This window comes from Sorex araneus, chromosome 3, assembly GCF_027595985.1.
Source record: "Sorex araneus isolate mSorAra2 chromosome 3, mSorAra2.pri, whole genome shotgun sequence".
Lineage (NCBI taxonomy): Eukaryota > Metazoa > Chordata > Mammalia > Eulipotyphla > Soricidae > Sorex > Sorex araneus.
The window spans coordinates 191,925,162-191,945,104 of record NC_073304.1 but is presented as its reverse complement, the minus strand read 5'-3'; the positions used below and the strand labels follow the sequence as shown (position 1 = coordinate 191,945,104).

General features: G+C 54.8%; 1 protein-coding gene across 6 annotated transcripts; it reads left to right on the top strand.

Annotated features, from left to right (window-relative positions):
• Nucleotides 1-32: 32 nt before the first annotated feature.
• On the top strand, nt 33-9,108 carry SERPINF2 (serpin family F member 2). Of its 6 annotated transcripts, XM_055131708.1 has the most exons (11): nt 685-854; nt 1,488-1,567; nt 2,491-2,557; nt 2,674-2,712; nt 2,826-2,888; nt 3,106-3,310; nt 3,709-3,852; nt 3,936-4,139; nt 5,004-5,146; nt 6,426-6,630; nt 8,101-9,108. In XM_055131708.1, the coding sequence occupies exons 3-11, from the start codon at nt 2,495-2,497 to the stop codon at nt 8,517-8,519; spliced, it is 1,485 nt and encodes a 494-aa protein (XP_054987683.1). In that variant the 5' UTR covers nt 685-854; nt 1,488-1,567; nt 2,491-2,494; the 3' UTR covers nt 8,520-9,108. The 6 variants fall into 6 exon arrangements, with proteins under 6 accessions (XP_054987684.1, XP_054987685.1, XP_054987683.1 ...); XM_055131709.1 differs by lacking the exons at nt 685-854; nt 1,488-1,567 and adding an exon at nt 33-126; XM_055131710.1 differs by lacking the exons at nt 685-854; nt 1,488-1,567 and adding an exon at nt 403-566.
• The last annotated feature ends 10,835 nt before the right edge of the window (nt 9,109-19,943 follow it).

Genomic DNA, 19,943 nt, shown 5'->3' with positions numbered 1-19,943 from the left:
ACTGGGTGTTTCTCTGCGGTGCGGGTGTGGAGGCCAGGCTCTCGCACATGCCAGGCAGATGCCCTTCACTAAGCCACATTTCTGACCTCATGAGGCTCTTTTTGGACGGTGCCAGGCTGGGAAAAGGTGGGTCCTGGCAGCTTTTGGGGCTCCGAGAAGAGGGTGAGGCCTGGGGCAGCGGGCTCCGCTGGTGCAGAGGGAGACTTGTCCATGCTGCCCCAGGCCACTTGGCAGAGCCCTGCGGACACACATGGCTGGCTGGGACAGCAGCAGGGAGTGGCCTTGCCCCTGCCATCTTCCGCATCCAGCCTGGGGGCAGCCAACCAGGACCGGGTGGGAGGGCTGGGCCTGTGCTGACCTCCCCTTCCCGCTTCTCCTCGCTTCTCGGCAGCAGGGAAGCGGGAACCTGGCGGTGCCTCTGTCCAGCCGGGCCCTGGCGCAGGTCACGAGGTTCTTCTGAGCCTGAGCCCTGCTGGTGGGGCCTGGGGCACCTCCCCTGGCACCAGGTGTCTCCCTCTGCTCCTGACAGCCTCGACTGTCTCCAGCCCGTCTTTTCTCCAGCTCAGGTGGGGCCCAGCTCCCGGGGGTCACTTCCAGGATGAGACACACTGATGGGAAAGGGGCTTCTGGCCCCGGTATCAATGTTTAACCGGATGCGCAGGTCAATATTTACCAGGAGAGAAAGCACTGGGGTCGGGGGTTGGCCAGAGCAAAGGTCCTGGTGGGAGGGAGGGCCCGGCCGTCCCGGCAGGAGCCTGGACAGAGGTTGGGGAGCATCCAAGTGGGGCCAGAGGGACAGCGTGCGTGACGGGCTCAAGGAGGAGGCTGGCGGCGGCGGCTCCCGGGCAGAAGAGGTAGGGGCCGCGCACCTCGCTGCCAGGGCCTGGGCTAAACGTGATGGGGGTGGGGGCTGCGCTCTCCCAGCCTCCTGGGGTCTGAGGAGTCAAGGTGGAGTCCAGGGGGACGGGAGTCTGAGGGACCTTTTCTTGCCAGGAGTCCAAGCCCAGGTTGGGGCTTTGTGTGTGGTGGGGGTGGAATTCTAGAAATTCTCCAGAAAGACCAGCCTTGGGAAGGGGGGGGCATGGGAGACCTGTTGCAGGCAGGCCAGTCACTCCCCGAAGTCCAAAGGTGGCTCTGCCCATCATTCATTGGGTTCTGCCCTGACCAACAGGGCCATTCTCTGGTGCTGTCCTGCAATCCCCAGTCTCCTGGGCCCCACAGCCCTGTCCACTCTGGATAGCACCAGCGCTGAGGGAAGAGGCTGGCCCTGCAGACTACAGGGTGGAAAGGATCCTGGGAGAGGAGCCCAGGCCCACAGGTGCCTTCAGGGCAGGCTTCCTGGAAGAGGTGCTTTTGACTCTGGTGGGGCTTTACAGAAACTGTGCTCCTATGGTACTCACTGTCCACGTGGGAGGCAGGAACAGTTAGTGCCATTTTATTTATTTTTGTGTTTTGTCTCTCTTTTGGTCATCCCTGGTGGCGCTCAGAAGCTACTACTCTCAGCCTGATGTTTGGGGGACTTGCCGGGGAGTGAACCTGAGTCTTCTGCAAGCAACGCAGCCCTTTGGTCAGCCCCCTGGGCCCGTCTATTTTTCATCTATTAGTTTGGATAGGGGCCACACCTGATGGTGCTGGTTCTAGTGGAGGCAGGGGCCTGGGGCTCTAAGTCAGCCGCCGCAGGCAGGGCCTGCCCTCAGCTCCGTGAGTCACGGGGCCTGGCTGTGTGAGCCAAGACGAAGCCTGGGGGTGAGGAAGCCGGCCAAGCCCCCGGGCCAGAGGCAGAGCCTGGATTCAATCCTACCTCTCATCACAGCTCCAAGTCTGGAAGAATCAGAACTTTAGGGCTTTTTGTTGTTTGTTTTTCGGGGCCTACACTGGGCTATGCTAGGAATTACTCCTGGTGATGCTCAGGGGTGCAGGGGTCGAACCCAGGTGGGCTGCGTGCAAGGCAAGTGCCCTAACCCCTGCAGTACTGCTCTGGGCCCTTTAGGGTTTTTTGTTTGTTTGTTTGTTTGGTTTTTTTTTTTGGCTTTTGGGTCACACCTGGTGATACACAGGGGTTACTCTTGGCTCATGCACTCAGGAATCACTCCTGGTGGTGTTCAGGGGACTATATGGGATGCTGGGAATCAACCAGGTCAGCCGCGTGCAAGGCAGATGCCCTACACGCTGTGCTATCACTCCAGCCCCTTTAGTTTTGATTTTGATTGCCTGACTTAATGTTCTCAGTGAATGGATGTGTGTGTGTGTGTGTGTGTGTGTGTGTGTGTGTGTGTGTGTGTGTGTGTGTGTGTGTGTGTGTGTGTGTAGGGGAAACCAGAAAATACAGAAGGGAGCAACTATCAGAGGCACCTGACCGCTCAGAGCGCAGAGCCAGGGGCTGTGCTCGGGCTGCGCCAGCCGCCCAGCCCGCCCCCTCGGCAGCACGGCCTGTCCCGGGCGCACGTGGGTGTGGGGCGAGGCGGGAACTGAGCACTCTGTCCCCGATAGGAACATGGCGCCGCTCCCGGGGCTCCTGGTGCTCAGCTTGTCCTGCCTGCAAGGCCTCTGCTCAGCGGTAAGACTGTGCCAGCCGGGGTGGGACACGGGCTGCTGGGGACCAAGTTGGTGTAGTTCCTGGAGATTCGGGCTCTGAGGGCTTTGCCTGCCTCTCCCTGTCTCCTTTCTCTGCAGTTCTCTCCTGTGGCGGCCGTGCAGCCCTTGAACTATCAGGTACCTGGGGTGCCTGGTGCACGTGGGATGGGCAGAGGCCCCCTCGGGCCTGTCTGTGGGCGGGGGCGGGGCGGGGGGAGCACCCCTCTCCACCTGCTGCCTCCTCTCTTCAGCACGGGTACGGGCAGACCCAGGAGAGGCTGTCCCCTCTCACCTTCCTCAAGTTGAGCAAGCAGGTACAACCAGGTGGGCTGGGGATGAGTGGGTGGGCTTGAGGGAGGGGGCGGGGCCCCAGCACCCAGCATCCAGGGGACTCTCCCTCTCCTGTCGTGGCCCGACTAAGACAAAGCCCAAGGCATGGGGATCCTGCAGGACCGAATTTCAACCGAACCTGGGGGGGCTGCCCCCTGACCTCACAGACTCCTGCTCTGTTCTCCCCCTGGCCCCCCACAGCAGGAGGCTGATCCCCGCAATATCTTGAAGAGGTCCCAAGGAGACTGCAAGGGGCTCCCCACCCCAGAACAGATACGCAAACTGGCGCAGGCCATGATGGTCTTCACCACAGACCTCTTCTCCTTGGTGGCCCAAACATCCAACAGCCCCAACCTCATCCTGTCACCTCTGAGCGTGGCCCTGGCACTGTCTCACCTGACGCTAGGTACTGGGGCAGCACCCGTTGTGACTAGCAGAGCCGGGGGCGGGGGGGGGGGCAGCAGGAATTCACTTTCCAAGGATAGGGGGCTGGGGGCGTGGCCACTGGGCTCACGTGATCACGGGGGCCTGGAATGCAGAACCCCAGGCCACCACCATCTCCGCCAACCAGACTCGGGGATCTGCGACCGGTGCTTTGGGTTCACTGTCTGCACCGCGCAGGTCGTCTCGCGGTGGGAAACCGAGGTGGCACGAGGGAAGGAGACTGGTGGAGGTGAGGGGGCCCCCAGTGTCAGCTGCGGAGCTGGGGAGTCCTGTCCCTCAGATCCACTCCGCGCGGTCCCTGGTGGGCCGTGGTGTGGGCGGGGGCTGCAGCCCGGGTCCCAGCCCGAGTGGTGCCCCCAGGTGCCCAGAACCAGACGCTGCAGAAGCTGCTGCAGGCGCTGCACGTGGACTCGGAGCCCTGCCTCCCCTCCGTGCTGAGTCACCTCTGCCAGGACCTGGGGCCCGGAGCAGTCCGCCTGGCTGCCAGGATGTACCTGCAGAAAGGTGGGTGCGGGGGGGGGGGTACCTGGGGAGCGGCTCGGGCGGGCGCGAGGGTGACAGGCCGAGCCGACGCCACTTCTGTGTAGGGTTTCCCATCAAAGAGGACTTCCTGGAGCAGTCGGAACAGATCTTTGGCGCGAAGCCCGTGAGCCTGACGGGAAGGAAGGAGGAGGACCTGGAGAACATCAACCACTGGGTGAAGGAGGCCACGGAAGGGAAGATCGAGAACTTCCTCTCAGAACTGCCGCATGACATGGTGCTGCTGCTGCTCAACGCCATCCACTTCCAGGGTGCGGACCCCTCAGCGCAGCCCAGCCACACCCTCCTCTGCCCAGGGACAGGGACTGCACCCGCCCTGTCCCCCCCCACACTCCGCCCTCCCACCCAACCCCCACCGGCCATCTACTCTGTCCCCTCCCTGTCCCCGCCCTGTTCCCCGCCCCATCCCCACCCACCTGTCCTAGCCCTGTCCCTCCCACCCTGTCCTGCCCTGTCTCCCCCTTGTCCCTGCCCTGTCCCCACTCTGTCCCCCCCTCCCCCATCCCTGCCTACCCCTGCCCTGTCCCCACCCTGTCCCCCCTTCCTGTCCTGACCTCCCCCCATCCCACCTTGTCCCTACCCTTTCCTCACCCCTCCCGTCCTATCCCTGCCCTGTTCCTAGCCCTGTAACCCCCACCCTGTCCCTCCCCTGTCCCTGCCCTATTTCTGCCCTATTCCCCCCATCCTCACCCCTCCCTGTCCTATCCCTGCCCTTTCTCCACCCTGTCCCCACCCTGTCTCTGCCCTATCCTCTCCCTTTCATGCCCTGTCCCTGCTCTGTTCCCAGGGTCCCTCTGCCTCCACAGGGCCAGGCCATGAGGCCGGGAGGGGCCGAGCACTGGCTGGGGCTGTGAGGAGGGTGAGCTCAGAGGAACCGAGTCTGAAGGAGAGGTTTCTGGGAGGCCAGCAGGACCTCTGGGCCATCAGAGTGCAGGTTCCCAGTAGCTGCAGGGAACAGGGAAGACCCCTCGCTCAGCGGGTGGCAGCTTTGCCCGGCGCCCCTGGGGGCTTGACTGCTGCTTTTTGTCCCCTGCGTGGTGGGTTCTAGGTGGGATGGGGAAGAGATGGATGGCCCAGGGCCAGCAGTCCTGCTCTCCGCTCTCTGCTTGGTACAGGTTTCTGGAGGAGCAAGTTTGACCCAAACCTCACCACGAGGGACGTGTTCCACCTGGACGAGCAGTTCATGGTGCCGGTGGAGATGATGCAGGCCCACTCCTACCCACTGCGCTGGTTCCTGCTGGAGCAGCCCGAGATACAGGTGTCCGGGGTGCCCAGGCCGAACCTGGTGCAGGGAGGGAGTGAAGAGCGCCTGTGCGAAAGACGTGGTGTGTGGGGAGGGGGGTGGGAGGGCACAGGAAGCTCACGCCGTCCCCATCCAGATTCTTAGGTGTCCACTCAACAACCCAAAGAGAGTGGGTATTTGCTGTCTGCCAGAGTCTGTTCCAAACACTCGGGGCTTGGTGGAGCATGGGGGAGACCAGATCCCTGCGCTCAGGAAGGAAAACTGTCAGTACCTAAGCACACAGAAACCACCATGGTTTCAGGAAGTGCTAAGTGCTACAGAGGACAAGACTTAAACAAAAAAAATGACGGTTTATTGATTGGGACAGCCTCTTAAACAGAATGGGTGGGCAGTTCTTTGGAGAGGGGACTTTGGGTTGAGGACCAGATGGCCTTAGGTTTTAGGACCTTTTTTTATCAGAACCCATGGGTTGTGGGACAGCACAGGGACCTCCTGTGAGGTCAGAGCCCAGCTCTCAGGCTCTGAGCCACGCCAGCCTGGGAAAGGCCCAGCTGACCCTGTTTTCTTGCTGTTCTGCTTTGCGCTGGCAGGTGCCATTCCCTTGCTCTGGCCTCAGCATGGTCCCTCCAGCCCAGCCTGATCCCCTGGCCCCTCAGCTGTGGCTGCGAGGACAGTGCTGGGTGTCTCACAGGGCTGTGTGACACAATCACAGTGACCCTCCACACTCTGGGAAGCACATCCCAGCTTCTCTCCAGAGCATCTCCAGGGGCCTGTTTCTCCTCCCACACCGCCCTCCCTCCCACTGTGTCCTGTACACTCTCCCTTCCCGCCAGGGCCTCCTCCGCCCTCGGCACGCAGCCCAGACTGACAGATGTGGACCCCCTCTTTCCACTGGTAGGGGCCCCACTGCCTGCTGGGCCATGGGGTCACAGATTCAGCTCCCATGAACTCCCATGAACCCATACCCCAAGCCATCGTAGAGAGAGCCAAGTGGGCCCATTCACTGTCGAAGGGGAATGGCTGGGGAGAGCATCTCCCTTTGCGGCAGAACTGCCCGGAAACCAACCATCCAGGACATTGAACCCAAGGAGGTGTCAGAGACGGCAGGACTCTCACCCCTGGCCCTGGGGCTGGTCGGTAGCAGATGAAGACAGAAACCTGCCTTCAAGCTTGAAGGCACTTCTCGCTCAGTCCCCTGCCACGCGGGCAGGAAGTGTGACGCACCTCGCTGAGAAGGAAGTGGCTGAGGGCAGTGGAGCCCTCTCTCACGCCCGCCCCGCTCCCTTGTCTGCAGGTGGCTCACTTCCCCTTTAAGAACAACATGAGCTTCGTGGTCCTGCTGCCCACCCACTTTGAGTGGAACGTATCCCAGATACTGGCCAACCTGAGCTGGGACACCTTGCACCCGCCCCTGCTGCGGGAGAGACCCACTAAGGTCAAGCTGCCCAAGCTGCATCTCAAATACCAGCTGGACCTGGTGGCCACCCTCAGCCAGCTGGGTAAGGCGCTGGGTGGCCTGGAGTGGGAGGAGGCCCTCTGCAGTGGGGCTGGGCCAGAGAGAGGCTTGTGTCCTGAGCTAGGGCTCAGGGAGGTGAGACAGGCTCTGACCTGGGGTGGACCAGGGCCACTCAGGGAACAAGGACTGGCCCGTCCCGAGACTGCACACTGCAGAGAACCCAGGTGCTGTGTGAGATGGGGGTGTGTGTGTGGGGGGGTGGTAAGTGGTGCTGGAATGGCCGCTGCCTGGGGCTCCAGGACAGGCAGGTGGCGACGCTGAAATGTCATGCTTTTTCGTTTACTTTGTCTCAGGGCCACACTGGGTGATGCTCAGAGTTTACTCCTGGCTCTATGCTCAGGGCTCACTCATGGCAGACTTGGGGGTACCATATGGGGTGCCGGGGATCAAACCTGGGTTGGCTGTTTGCAAGGCAAGCATCCTACCCACCATTCTGCAGCTCCAACCCCAAGGGGCATCATGCTCATTTTTGTTTGTTTGTATGTTTTTGTTTTTTTGTTTGTTTTTGTTTTTTTGCTCTTTGGGTCACACCCGGTGATGCACAGGGGTTACTCCTGGCTCTGAATTACTCCTGGTGGTGCTCAGGGGACCATATGGGATGCTGGGAATCGAACCCGGGTCGGCCGCGTGCAAGGCAAACGCCCTACCCGCTGTGCTATTGCTCCAGCCCCTGTTTGTATGTTTTTGGATCACACCTGACGATGCTAAGGGGTTACTCCTGGCTCTGCACTCAGGAATTATTCCTGGCAGTGCCCATGGCACCCTGTGGGATGCCGGGCATCAAACTTGGGTCGGCTGCACACAAGGCAAGCACCTTACTAGCTGCACTATCACTCTGACCAGAGCATCATGCTTTTAAGGAGTTTCATGCATGTCCCCATTGACATTTGCTAAGCAGCTAGTCCTTTCCAGTACTGAGAGTCCGCCATGGACAAAGAGCTAAGTGTCATGTGGTGGGCAGAAGAGGAATCAGCTACATCAGCTACTTTCACCATGACTCACTAGTCCGGAGGCTTATCTCCAGTTTACCTGAGAGAACACTGAAGAGGTGCCTGTTGGGGCTTGGGGCCAGGGCATCTGTGAAAACTTCCTGGAGGAAGTGACTATTAGAATGATATTTAAAAGTTCCATGGCGGGGGGGGGGGAGGGCTGGAGCGATAGCACAGCAGGTAGGGTGTTTGCCTTGCACGCAACCTACCCGGGTTCGATTCCCAGCATTCCATATGGTCCCCTGAGCACCGCCAGGGTTAATTCCTGAGTGCAGAGCCAGTAGTGACCCCTGTGCATCACCGGGTGTGACCCAAAAAGCAAAAAAAAAAAAAAAAGAAAGAAAGAAAGAAAAAAAGGTTCCATGGGAGTCTACCAGATATTTGTGGGCTTACCGCCCCCGGCCAGGAGGCAGGCCTGCCGGGCTGCAAGGGCCGCTCTGACCCGCTGTGTCCTGCCCCACCAGGCCTGCAGGAGCTGTTCGAGGCCCCAGACCTGCGGGGGATCTCCGAGCAGGGACTGGTGGTGTCCAGCGTGCAGCATCAGTCCACGCTGGAGCTCAGCGAGGTGGGCGTGGAGGCGGCGGCCGCCACGGGCACCGCCATGTCCCGCATGTCCCTGTCGGCGTTCAGCGTGAACCGCCCCTTCCTCTTCTTCATCCTGGAGGACGCCACAGGCCTGCCCCTTTTCGTGGGCAGCGTGAGGAACCCCACCCCCAGCCTGTCGCCCGAGCGGAAGGAGCAGCAGGACGCGCCCAGCGACAGGGACGTGGACATCTACCACCTCCTGAAAGAGTTTGCCAGCGAAGACAAGTCCATGGACCCCAGCTTGAAACTCGTGCCCCGCATGGAGGAGGAGTACCCCGAGCCCAGCGGCCCCAAGTGAGGGACAGGGGCCGCCAGCTTCCTGAGACCTGGCTGGGTTCTCAACTCCTGAGACCCTTTCCAAACTGGCTGGCAGAAGGCGGGAGCCGAAGGCCGTGATCCCGAGTCATTTCTTCCCGGGGCTCAGGGGGGCTGGGGCCGGGGCGGAGGCGCCCACTCGGGCTGAGTGGCTCCACTTTGGTCTGGAAGGCGGCGGGTTCTTCCCTGAGTGAGCTGGAATAACCTCCATGAGGGTTTTCCCGAGAGGCAGGGCCGGGGCCGTGGGCTGCTCTCGCCGGGCCAAGGAGAGGCGTCCTCAGGGCTGGCGGGGCAGGGCCTGGGGTCGGACCCACTAGGTCAGCCTGGCTCTGCTTTGGGGGGTGGAGATGGGACATCCCACATGAGCTGCCTCCTCCGTCATGTCTGACCCCCAGCGCCTCAATCTCCCTGCTGGCCCTCACAGACTCCCCCCCCACACACACACACACTGTGGGTGCCCTGCCCTCCTCTCTCCTGCCTTCCTCCTCTGCGTGGGGTCTCAGAGGCTGACAGGGAAGGGCCCCTTTGCTCTTTTGTAAAGTTTTTGTAGTGATTTTTATGCCACCTGAATAAAGAATGAATGGGCCTGGCTGTCTCCATGTCACTGTTCTGGGCTCAGACGGGAAGGGTGGGGCTGGAAGGAGGAGAGAAGGTGCAGAGGGGGGCCCAGAGGGGTGGCCACAGTCCCCGGGGGGCCACGTTTGAACTGACCACTGGTCCGTTCTTCGCCACCAAGCAGCGCCCTCTGGCCTGGCTAGTCCTGGCGAGGCCGCCTCTGCCCAGCCTGGCTCTGCGCTCAGCCTGCTCCTCTCCGCCTGCCTCAGGGAAATGGCCTCCGGGGCGGCTGAGAATAGCACCGGCCTCCTGGTTAGGGAGAAGAACTGGCAATTAAGGAGCTGGCGCAGTTTCTAATTACACGCCTGCCCCTCTGCCAGAAACTGGCGCCCGCCAGCCGGGGGGCAGGCGGCGGGAGTCCTGGGCTCCAGCTGGAGGCTGTCAGCACCTGAAGATCTGGGGAAGTGATGCGGGTGGCGGGGTGGGGGGCTAGGGAGGCTGGGCACGGGGCTAGGGGGAGTCTGAGGGTCCACATGGGTGGGCCCTTGTCTGTGAAGGTGGGCCGGGGTCCATGTGGTGGCAGCTACCGTCTCCCTGAAAGGGAGAGAGGCTGAGAGCAATTGCCTCTCCACCTAGCAGCGTAGGGCGGTGGGTAGGACAGTAGCGAGTGGGCTGGGTCAGCAGGTGGGAAGCAGCTGGGGAACAGAGCAGGAAGGCCAGGGCAAGGTGGAGGAAAGGGCCCCCTGGGGAGGAGACTGGGGAGATGGGGGGGCGGGGCTGGCATCCTGGAGATCTCAGCCAAGAGCACCCCGCACAGGGGCACTGGGGGGAGGGGTGGTGTTCTGAGAGTGTGCAAATGTGCTGGAAGTTTCGGGATGAGCAGGAGCGGAACAAGTGAGAGAGAAGGCGTCAGAAACGAGACCGAAGTCTTTGGGGCCTCTGTGGAGCCTGTGATTTTGCTCTGTTTCACTTCATTTCTATTTTTGGTTTTTGGTTTGGGGGCCACACCCAGTGGTGCTCAGGGTCAATCCTTGGCTCTGCACTCAGGGATCACTCCTGGTATTGTTTGGGGGAATCTTAGGTGGTGCCAGGGAATGAACCTGGCCGGCTGTGTGCACGGCAAGCACTTGACCCTTGACCGCTGTACCAGTCCCTGCTCTTGTTTGTTTGTTTTTCACGAGCAAACAATACAGTGTGGGCCTGGAGGACTCTTGCAAGGGGCTAGAGTGCCTTCCTCACAAGCCAGAATCAGGAGTTAAAATCCTTGATGTCCCTCATGGGTTGGCCACGATCCAAGCTGCTCTGCTCTTCATGCCCAGGGCAGCTCTGCTGTCTGTGTTCCCTGGCACAGCAAGTGATTGCCAGCCACGTCACAGCCAGGTCTGAGGCAGTGCCACAGACGGGGTGCCATCCAGCCAGCTCTGCACTAAGAAGAGTGCAGGGTCAGGAAGGAACTTGACAGGGGAGCACCGACATGGGGTGCAGGAGGCTCAGGTCTGATCCCCAGCGTGGCCAAAAGATAAGAGAGATCAGAGAGAGGAGAGAGAGAGAGAGGAGAGAGAGAAGAAAGAGAGAGGGGGAGAGTGAGGGAGGATGGGCAGCAGGAAGGAAGGAAGGAAGGAAGGAAAACTGTCTCAAACTTGCACGCCCCGAAGTCACACCTGTATGTAAGTCTAATGCTATTTTTTTTTTTTTAATTTCATGAACCAAGCACTCTGCTGTAAAAAACACCCCAGTCAAGGAAGCAGCACTCACCTCTCCAACAACTAACAGCGAATGGGATTGTCCTGCCTTTGAACCTGGACTTGAAGGAATCAGACGCCAGTGTCTGGCTTCTTTCCTTCCACTTCCTGTTTGCAGCTGGGGACGGCCTTGCTTACTTCCCACAGGAGACTGAACTGTCAGGGGCTGTCATTTCTGCTCTCCAAGGCTGACGTGTTTGCTGTGTGGAAAAGTGATTGTAGAGGGTCTTAAAGTACAAATGGCGATACAGGATCTTGGGGAAAAGGGAGAGACGACCTGGCCCGTGGAGCTGGCGGTGGGAATGAAGGAAAGTGACAGAGTTCAGACTTATTCTGTAGGTAGATAGTATAGAATTCCTGAAGAGATTGTATGGGAGGTGAGGGAAAGAAATGTTCAAGGATGGTGAGGTTCATTATTCAGATTCCTGGGCTTTAGGGCCAGAAAGATAGTCCAGAGACATAGTTGCATACAGCTCACCTGGTTTGATCCTGGGCACCCTCTATGGTCCTCTGAGCCCTGTCAGGAGTGATCCTTGAACACAGCGCCAGGAGTAAGCCCTAAGCACCTCCAGATGTGGCTCAAAAACCAAAATCCAAACAAACAACAAATTCCTGGGTTAAAAGGAAGGCTGGGCAAGGCTCAGTGGTTGAGAATATGCATGGCATGTGTTCAGGCCCTGGGTTCAATCCCGGATGCTGGAAAAACAAAGAATATTTTATGAAAATGTGTATTACTGAGCTGGAAATCAGTGTGAGGGACCTATTTTATTTTACTTCTTCACTTATTTATTTTTGTAAGCGAGGACACTGAGGAACTAAAGGCAGGGTAGAAGCTGCTCATGTTTGGAGATGGACAGGGCTAGGCAGAAGGGGAGCTGTCCTCTCTTAATTCACCTTCTCCCAGTGCCAGCAACTCCCACCAGTCCCTTAAAGCTGTCAGAACTGTCCTAAGGATGGGCTGGAGTGAGTAGGCACAGTGGGTAGGGCACTTGCCTCACATGCGACTGACCTGGGCTTCATCCCCTGAACCCAGATAATCCCCAAAACCCACCAGGAGTAATTCCTGAGTACAGAGCCAGGACTGGAGCTATAGCACAGCGGGTAGGGCGTTTACCTTGCATGCGGCCGACCCGGGTTCTCCGTCCCTCTCAGAGAGCCCAGCAAGCTACTGAGAGTATCCTACCCTCACGGCAGAGACTGGCAAGCTACCCATGGCGTATTCAATATGCCAAAAACAGTAACAAGTCTCACAATGGAGACATTACTGGTGCCCACTCGAACAAATCGATGAACAGCAGGACAACAGTGCTATATGGTTTACAGAGCCAGGAGTAAGCCCTGAGCATTGCTGGGTTTGACCCAAACACACACACATACACACACACACATAAACACACACACACACACACACTCACACACACTCAATGGCAAGGCAGGATCATCAGATGACATCAAAAAGGTCTTCAAAATCATTAAAGTTTGCATGTCCTCAAAAGTCGATTGCTTGGGGCTGGAGCAATAGCACAGCATTTGCCTTGCAGACGGCCAACCTGGGTTCGATTCCCAGCATACCATATGGTCCCCTGAGCACCACCAGGGGTAATTCCTGAGTGCAGAGCCAGGAGTAACCCCTGTGCATCACCGGTGTGACCCAAGGAGAAAAAAATTAAAGAATCAATTGCTTGTTGGCTGTCAGGCCCATCAAGAGCCCCTGCCTACTCCTCATCCAGGTCCACAGAGGAACCAGCACCGTCATGGGATCCACCAGCTTCATTCTGGCATGGAAGCCTTAGGCCCACTTCTGTCTGAGGGCCATGGGACAGATTTTAGGAACGACCAGAGTTCCATGAAGGTGCTCTAATCAAAATGCACACCGTGCTGGTACAGGATGAACAGATGGCTCTGTTTTCCGGGGATAGTTTGAATTCTGTCTGGAGCCCTACTCAGTTATTAACACCTTCTCTCTCTTAGAGGTGTTTGGGTGAGAAATTATGTGCACATTCAACCTAAGTCCAAGATGCTCCGAGAATATTTTGGTCAGCATCGGGATGGTATCGGGGAACGTATGGATGCATGCAGTCATAAAACTGGAAGAAATTCTCTAAGCGGGGAAGTAGGAAGCAGAGGAAGGGGAGCTGGGAATCGCAGCAGCAAAGGAGATGGGAGAGAAGCAACATCACAGCAGAGAAGACACAAGGGACACAGCAGAGATGCAGGGACATCAGGGACATGGCATCTCACAGGGGCTGGAGGAGGAATGCCTTGCTGCCTGTGCCAAGGGCAGGGCTTGAAGCAGCAGGTGGGTAAGGCGGATGTCACCTGTGAGCTTGGTAACTGTAGTTGTAAAGAAGAGGTGGTCCAGCAGCAGATGTGGGGAGAGCAGGGAATGGGCAAAAACAGGGCATTGAGGGGCTGGAGCGAAAGCACAGCGGGTAGGGCGTTTGCCTTGCACGAGGCCAATCCGGGTTTGATTCCCAGCATCCCATATGGTCCCCTGAGCACCGCCAGGGGTAATTCCTGAGTACAGAGCCAGGAGTAACCCCTGTGCATCGCCGGGTGTAACCCAAAAAGCAAAAACAAACAAACAAACAAACAAACACAACAGGGTATTGAGGGGCCAGAGCAATAGTACAGCGGGTAGGACACTTGCCTTGCACGTGGCCGTCCCGGGTTCAATCCCCAGCACCCCTGTGATCCCTGAGCCTGCCAGAAGTGATCCCTGGGTACAGAGCCAGGAGTAGCCCCTGAGTACTGCTGGGTATGGCCTCAAAACGAAACAAAACAAAAGCAAAAAACAATAGAGCACAGGTACAGCAGGAAGTAACTTTCCAGCATGGCTCAGAGAGAATCAAGGATGGGCAGTAGCTGCGGGGCGTGGCATGTAGGGAGTGTCTCTTTCTGATGGGCAGTGTTCAGGATTTTGGGCTACAGCTGGCTTGTGCTCAAGCTCTAGGTCTGTGGTCAGGGATTGCTCCTGCGAGGCAAGCACTTTAATCCCTAAACTATCTCTCTGGCCCCAAGGAAGTGTTATTTAAAAAGAAAATTGGGGGGCTGGAGTGATAGCACAGCGGGTAGGGCGGTTTGCCTTGCATGCGGCCAACCCGGGTTCAAATCCCAGCATCCCATATGGTCCTTTGAGCACTGCCAGGAGTAATTCCTGAGTGCAGAGCCAGGAAGGACTAACCCCTGTGCATCACCGGGTGTGACCCAAAAAGCAAAAAAAAAAAAAAAAAAAGGAAAAAAATTGGGTGGGCTGGCGTGATAGTGCAGTAGGTAGGGCGATTGTCTTACACAAGGCCAACTCAGGTTAGATCCCAAACATTACATGTATCCCCCTAAACCCTACCAGGAGTAAATTCTGAGCACAGAGGCAGGAGTAAGCCCTGTGCACCTCCAGGTGTGGCCCACCACCCTCCCCACTGCCCCACCACCAAAAAAAAAAAAAAAAGAAAAGAAAACTGGGGCTATGAAGACAGGTCAAAGGGCTGATGCACATGCTGGCATGCCCAAGGCTGAAGAGTCAACCCAGAGCATCACATGGGCCTCTGAGCACTGCTGAGTATAGTCCTGGTGCCTCCAGCCCTTCGGGGCCACTGCAGTACCACATCACTGGCCTGCTCAGTACTGCTAGAGTAAAAATTGCAGGTAGTGGTGCCCTGGCCCAGAGCACCACTTGGGAAGTCAAACAAGAGGAAAGATAAAAAAGGATGATGGGGGGGCTGGAGTGATAGCACAGCGGGTAGGGCGTTTGCCTTGCACACGGCCGACCCGGGTTCGATTCCCAGCATCCCATATGGTCCCCTGAGCACAGCCAGAGGTAATTCCTGAGTACAGAGTCAGGAGTGACCCCTGAGCATTGCTGGGTGTGACCCAAAAAGCAAAAAAAAAAAAAAAAAAAAAAAAAGAGGATGATGGGTCCGGGATATGGCTAAGTGGTAGAGAACATATCCGGTATGTGTGAGGTTCTGGGTATGATCCCTGGAATCATACACAAGAATAAGAGCTCCGTCGAGGAGGCTCAAAAGATGTGACTCATCCTTCACTGGGGTACAGTGGGGTGGGGGTGGGGTGAGGCTCCCTAGAGGAGCAAAATCACTGGAGAGCTGGTTGGAGGCCCTTGCCTCAGGCGGGATACAAACTCCTTCCACGGTCCCCATGGGAAGAAAGAAGTCTTCATGATAGTGTATTGTGAAATAGGACAAATAGGGGATATGCCAAATGCTACTGTGAGGCCTGAAATAAACATTCCCAGTTTAGCAATGACCCCAAATTCCTTCCCATTCTTTCCCCTGCTCTCATCACCACCTTCTAGAGTTTATTTTCATGCATTTCTATTACCTTTCCACAGAACTTTTACTTTTTTTTTTCTTTTTCCCTTCTTCTTTTGGGCCACACCCGGAATGCTCTGCACTTACACTTATTCCTGGCTCAGCACTCTGGAATTACTCCTTTTTTTTTTTTTTGCTTTTTGGGTCACACCCGGCAATGCACACGGGTTACTCCTGGCTTATGCACTCAGGAATTACTCCTGGCCGTGCTCAGGGGACCATATGGGATGCTGGGAATCAAACCTGGGTCGGCCACATGCAAGGCAAACGTCCTACCTGCTGTTCTATCACTCCAGCCCTCTGGAATTACTCCTGGCAGTGCCCAGGAGACCATAAAGGATGTCGGGGATCAAACTCAGATCAGCCACTTGCAAAGAAGTTGTCCTACCCGCTGTGCTGTCGCTCTGGCCCCTCCACAGAAGTTTTTCATTCCTAAGGGAGAGTAACATAGTGTGAACTATAGAAAGTCCTTTTTTGGACTTTTTTTGGACAAAAAAGTGTACTTTTCTTTTTTGTTGTTTTTGTATTTTTGGCCATAACCAACGATACTCAGACCTTATCCTGGCTCTGCACTCAAGAATTATTCCTGGTGTGGCTTGGGGGACCATATAGGGTGCTGTGGATGGAACCCAGGTCAGCCACATGCAAGGCAAGCACCCTACTTGCTGTACTATCTATCACTCAGACCCTGAGAGGAATTTTTAAAAAATGTTAATGCTAAATATCTTTTGCAATTTGCACTCTTTTGGGGGGGTAGGAGGGAGGCATGCCAGGTTGTGCTCAGAGCTTACTCCTGGCTCTGTGCTCAGGAATTACTCCTGGTGGGACTCAGGGGACCATATGGGGTGCTGGGGATTGAACCCAGGTTGGCTGCGTGCAAGGCACCCTACTTGCTGTACTGTCTTGCCAGCCCTAATTTTGTACTTCTTTTGATGTCTTATTTGAAAAAAAAATCTTACTACTCAGCGATCACAGAGGATCTTCTAGAACACTTACAAATTCTTCTGTGGTAGATGTGTGTATTTATTTTGGTGATGGCACAGACAAAACAAATGCAGGCTATGTACTATACTGCCGAGCCACACCACTGTCCCTGTATTTATTTTTTGAAGCACAAAAATATCTCTGCATGGATAAACAGGAAAAAGATTAACATCAGCTCTCTCCAGAGAGCAGAACAAAAGGAATACATTTCATTTGTCTTCTGTGCATGGGACAGGGGAGGTGGCGGGGACAGCGGGCTTGGACCACAGTACTCAAGGCTAACTCCTGGCTCTGTGTTCAGGGGTCATTTTTGGAAGGCTCAGGGGACCATACGGAGTGCCAGGGAACAAATTCGGGTCAGCCGTGTATAAGGCAAGTGCCCTCCCTACTGTATCATTGCTCCAGTCCCTCATTTGTCTTTTTTTTTCCATACTAATCATTAAATTCAGGATTTTACACATGCAAGACAAGTGATTCTCTTAGTTTTCATTAGTCACCTGAAATTACAAAGTTATTCATGATCGGGTTTCAGGCATTCATTGTTTCCACACCAAGCCTTTCCCTCCACTAACCCTCCACTTCCCTCCACTAACTTCTCCCCCTCTCCCTTCCCTTCCCCCTTTGCCTCCCACTTGGTCAGTCTGCCTTTAAGAGGGGCACTGTAGCACTGTAGCACAGTCCACCCGTTGTTCATCGATTTGCTCGAGTGGGCACCAGTAACGTCTCCATTGTGAGACTTGTTGTTACTAGTTTTGGCATATCGAATACGCCACAGGTAGCTTGCCAAGCTCTGCCGTGCGGGCGGGATACTCTCGGTAGCTTGCTGGGCTCTCTGAGAGGGGCGGAGGAATCAAACCCGGGTTGGCACTTTTAAAAAGTATTTGTTTTTGGGGACTGGAGCGATAGCACAGCGGGGAGGGCATTTGCCTTGCATGTGGCCGACCCAGGTTCTATTCCCAGGATCCCATATGGTCCCCTGAGCACTGCCAGGGGTAATTCCTGAGTGCAGAGCCAGGAGTAACCCCTGTGCATCGCCGGGTATGACCCAAAAAGCCAAAAAAAAAAGACCCCAAAAAACAAAAAAGTATTTGTTTTCGGGGCTGGAGTGATAGCACAGCGGGAAGGGTGTTGGCCTTGCACGCAGCCGACCCAGGTTCAAATCCCAGCATTCCATATGGTCCCCTGAGCACCGCCGGGGGTGATTCCTGAGTGCATGAGCCAGGAGTGACCCCTGTGCATTGCTGGGTGTGACCCAAAAAGCAAAAAAAAGAAAATTTGTTTTCACATTGTGGTTTACTGTACTGTTGCCAGTAGGGTTTCATACCAACTTTACCAACTTTCAGCACCACCTCCTTCTTGCCTCCACTGCTTGTTGCCTCCTCTCTGTTATCCCCCAGCCCCCTCAGCCCTCAGGTAATTTGTTCCCTTTTATCAGTTTTCGGGTTCTTAGTTTTCATTGTCTTTGGGCATTCATTATCCCCCCATTATGTTTCCTTATACTCTGCATATGAGAGAGATCATTCTGTCTCACCCTCTGACTAACTTCACTCAGCATGATACTTTCCAGGTCCCTCCATGTAGTGGCAGACTACATGGCTTTGTCTTTTCCATGGCTGAGCAATATTTTACTCTGTATACGAACCGTAGTTTCTTTATCCAGTCATCTATTCTTGGACACTTGGGTTGTCTCTGGATTTTGGCTATTGTGGATAGATAGTACTATAAGGGACACAGGGACTCAAATATCTTTTTTCCATTTTTGGGGGTCCCTGAGGTATATTCTGAGAAGTGGGATTACTGAGTCAAATGGAGGCTCAATTCCTAGATTTTGTAGGAATGTCCATATTATTTTTCAAAAAGACTGGATCAGTTGACATTCCCACCAGTACTGAATGAGAGTCCCTTTCTCCCCATCCACACCAACACTAGTGTTCTTGTTCTTTTTGATGTATGCCAGTCTCTGTGGTGTGAGATGATGCCTCATTGTTTAGATTTGCAACTCCCTGATGATTAGTAATGTAGATAGAGCATTTTTTCATGTGCCTTTTGACCATATGTATTTCTTCTTTGAGGAAGTTTCTGTTCTTCTCCCCATTTTTTGAAGAGGTTGGATTTTCTTTTCTTTTTTTAAGAAATGAGTTCTACCAGTGCCTTGTAAATCTTGGATATGATATTATTTATTTATTTATTCTTTGCTTTTTGGGTCACACCCGGCGATGCACAGGGGTTACTCCTGGCTTTGCACTCTGGAATTACTCCTGGTGGTGCTCGGGGGGACCATATGGGATGCTAGGAATCGAACCCAGGTCGGCCATGTGCAAGGCAAACGCCCTACCCACTGTACTATTGCTCCAACCCCGGATATGATTTTAGAATATGAATGTTGGGTAAATAGTCTCTCCCATTCCATGGGCTGTCTTTGTATTCTGGTTATTATTTCCTCTGAGGTACAGAAGCTTCTTAATTTAATGTAGTTGCATTTTTGTTTATTTTTGCTTCTACTTGCTTGGTTAGTGGTGTTCATCCTTGAAGATGCCTTTACCTTTAATGTCATGGAAAGTTCTGTCCACATTTTCCTCTATGTACCTTATGGTTTGATGTCAAGGTCTTTAATCCATTTTGATTTGACTTTTGTGAATGGTGTTAGAGAGAGGTCTGAGTTCAGTTTTTTGCATGTACCTGACAAGCTTTCCCAGCATGACGTGTTGAAGAAGCTTTTCTTGCTCCGTTTTATGTTTTTTGCTCTTTTATTGAAGATTAATTGATCATAGACTTGAAGGTGTGTGTCTTGGGATATTCAACTCTATTCCATTGATCTGAGGATCTGTATTCCAGTATCATGGTGTTTTAATCACTACAGTTTGAAGTTGGGGAAAGTGATGCTTCCCATCTTTTATCCCCTCAAAGATTAAGTAATTATCTTCTGACTTATTTTTTTGTGTTGTTTTGTTTTGGGGTCACAGCTGGAAGTACTCAAAGGCTACTCCTGTCTTGGTGCTGGGGATACCATGTGGTTCTGAGGCTCAAACCCTGGTCTGTGGCATGCAAAGTATGTGTTCCTGCTGTTTGAGCATCTCCCAGACCCCAGGCCCTTTTTAAATTTCATTGTGAGATATGTTAACTGAATACCTATACATATATAAAAAAAACACAAGTAATTGAAATAAAAACCATTTTAAACATTTCTGCAAAAATACATAAAATATTTGAAACAGGATGGAACAAATATTTGTGAAGGGTCCAGGAGACAGCTCAGAGGCAGAGTGAAAATCTAGCAAGTGATGAATGCTGAGTTAGAGCCCAGTCCCAGCTCCCCACAACACCTCTGGGTGTGACCCCTATTTTTTTCTTTTCCTTCCTTTCTTTTCCTTTTCTTTTTTGGGTCACATCTGGATATGCACAGAGGTTACCCTGGCTCTGGACTCAGGAATCACTCCTGGTGGTGCTCAGGGGACCATATGGGATGCTGGTGATCGAACCCAGATTGGCTGCGTGCAAAGCAAATGCCCTATACCTGTATATAGCTCCAGCCCCATGGCCTCTATTTTTTTTTTTGCGGGGGGTCACACCCAGTGATGCACAGGGGTTACTCCTCCTGGCTGTGCACTCAGGAGCTACTCCTGGCGGTGCTCAGGGGACCATATGGGATGCTGGGAATTGAACCTGGGTATAGAACAACGCTCTTCCCGCTGTGCTATTGCTCCAGCCCCATGACCCCTATTTTTAAAGACTGTCCTGGGGCTGGAGGGATAGTACCAGGGCTGAAGTGCCTGCCTTGCGCATGATCAATTCTAGTTC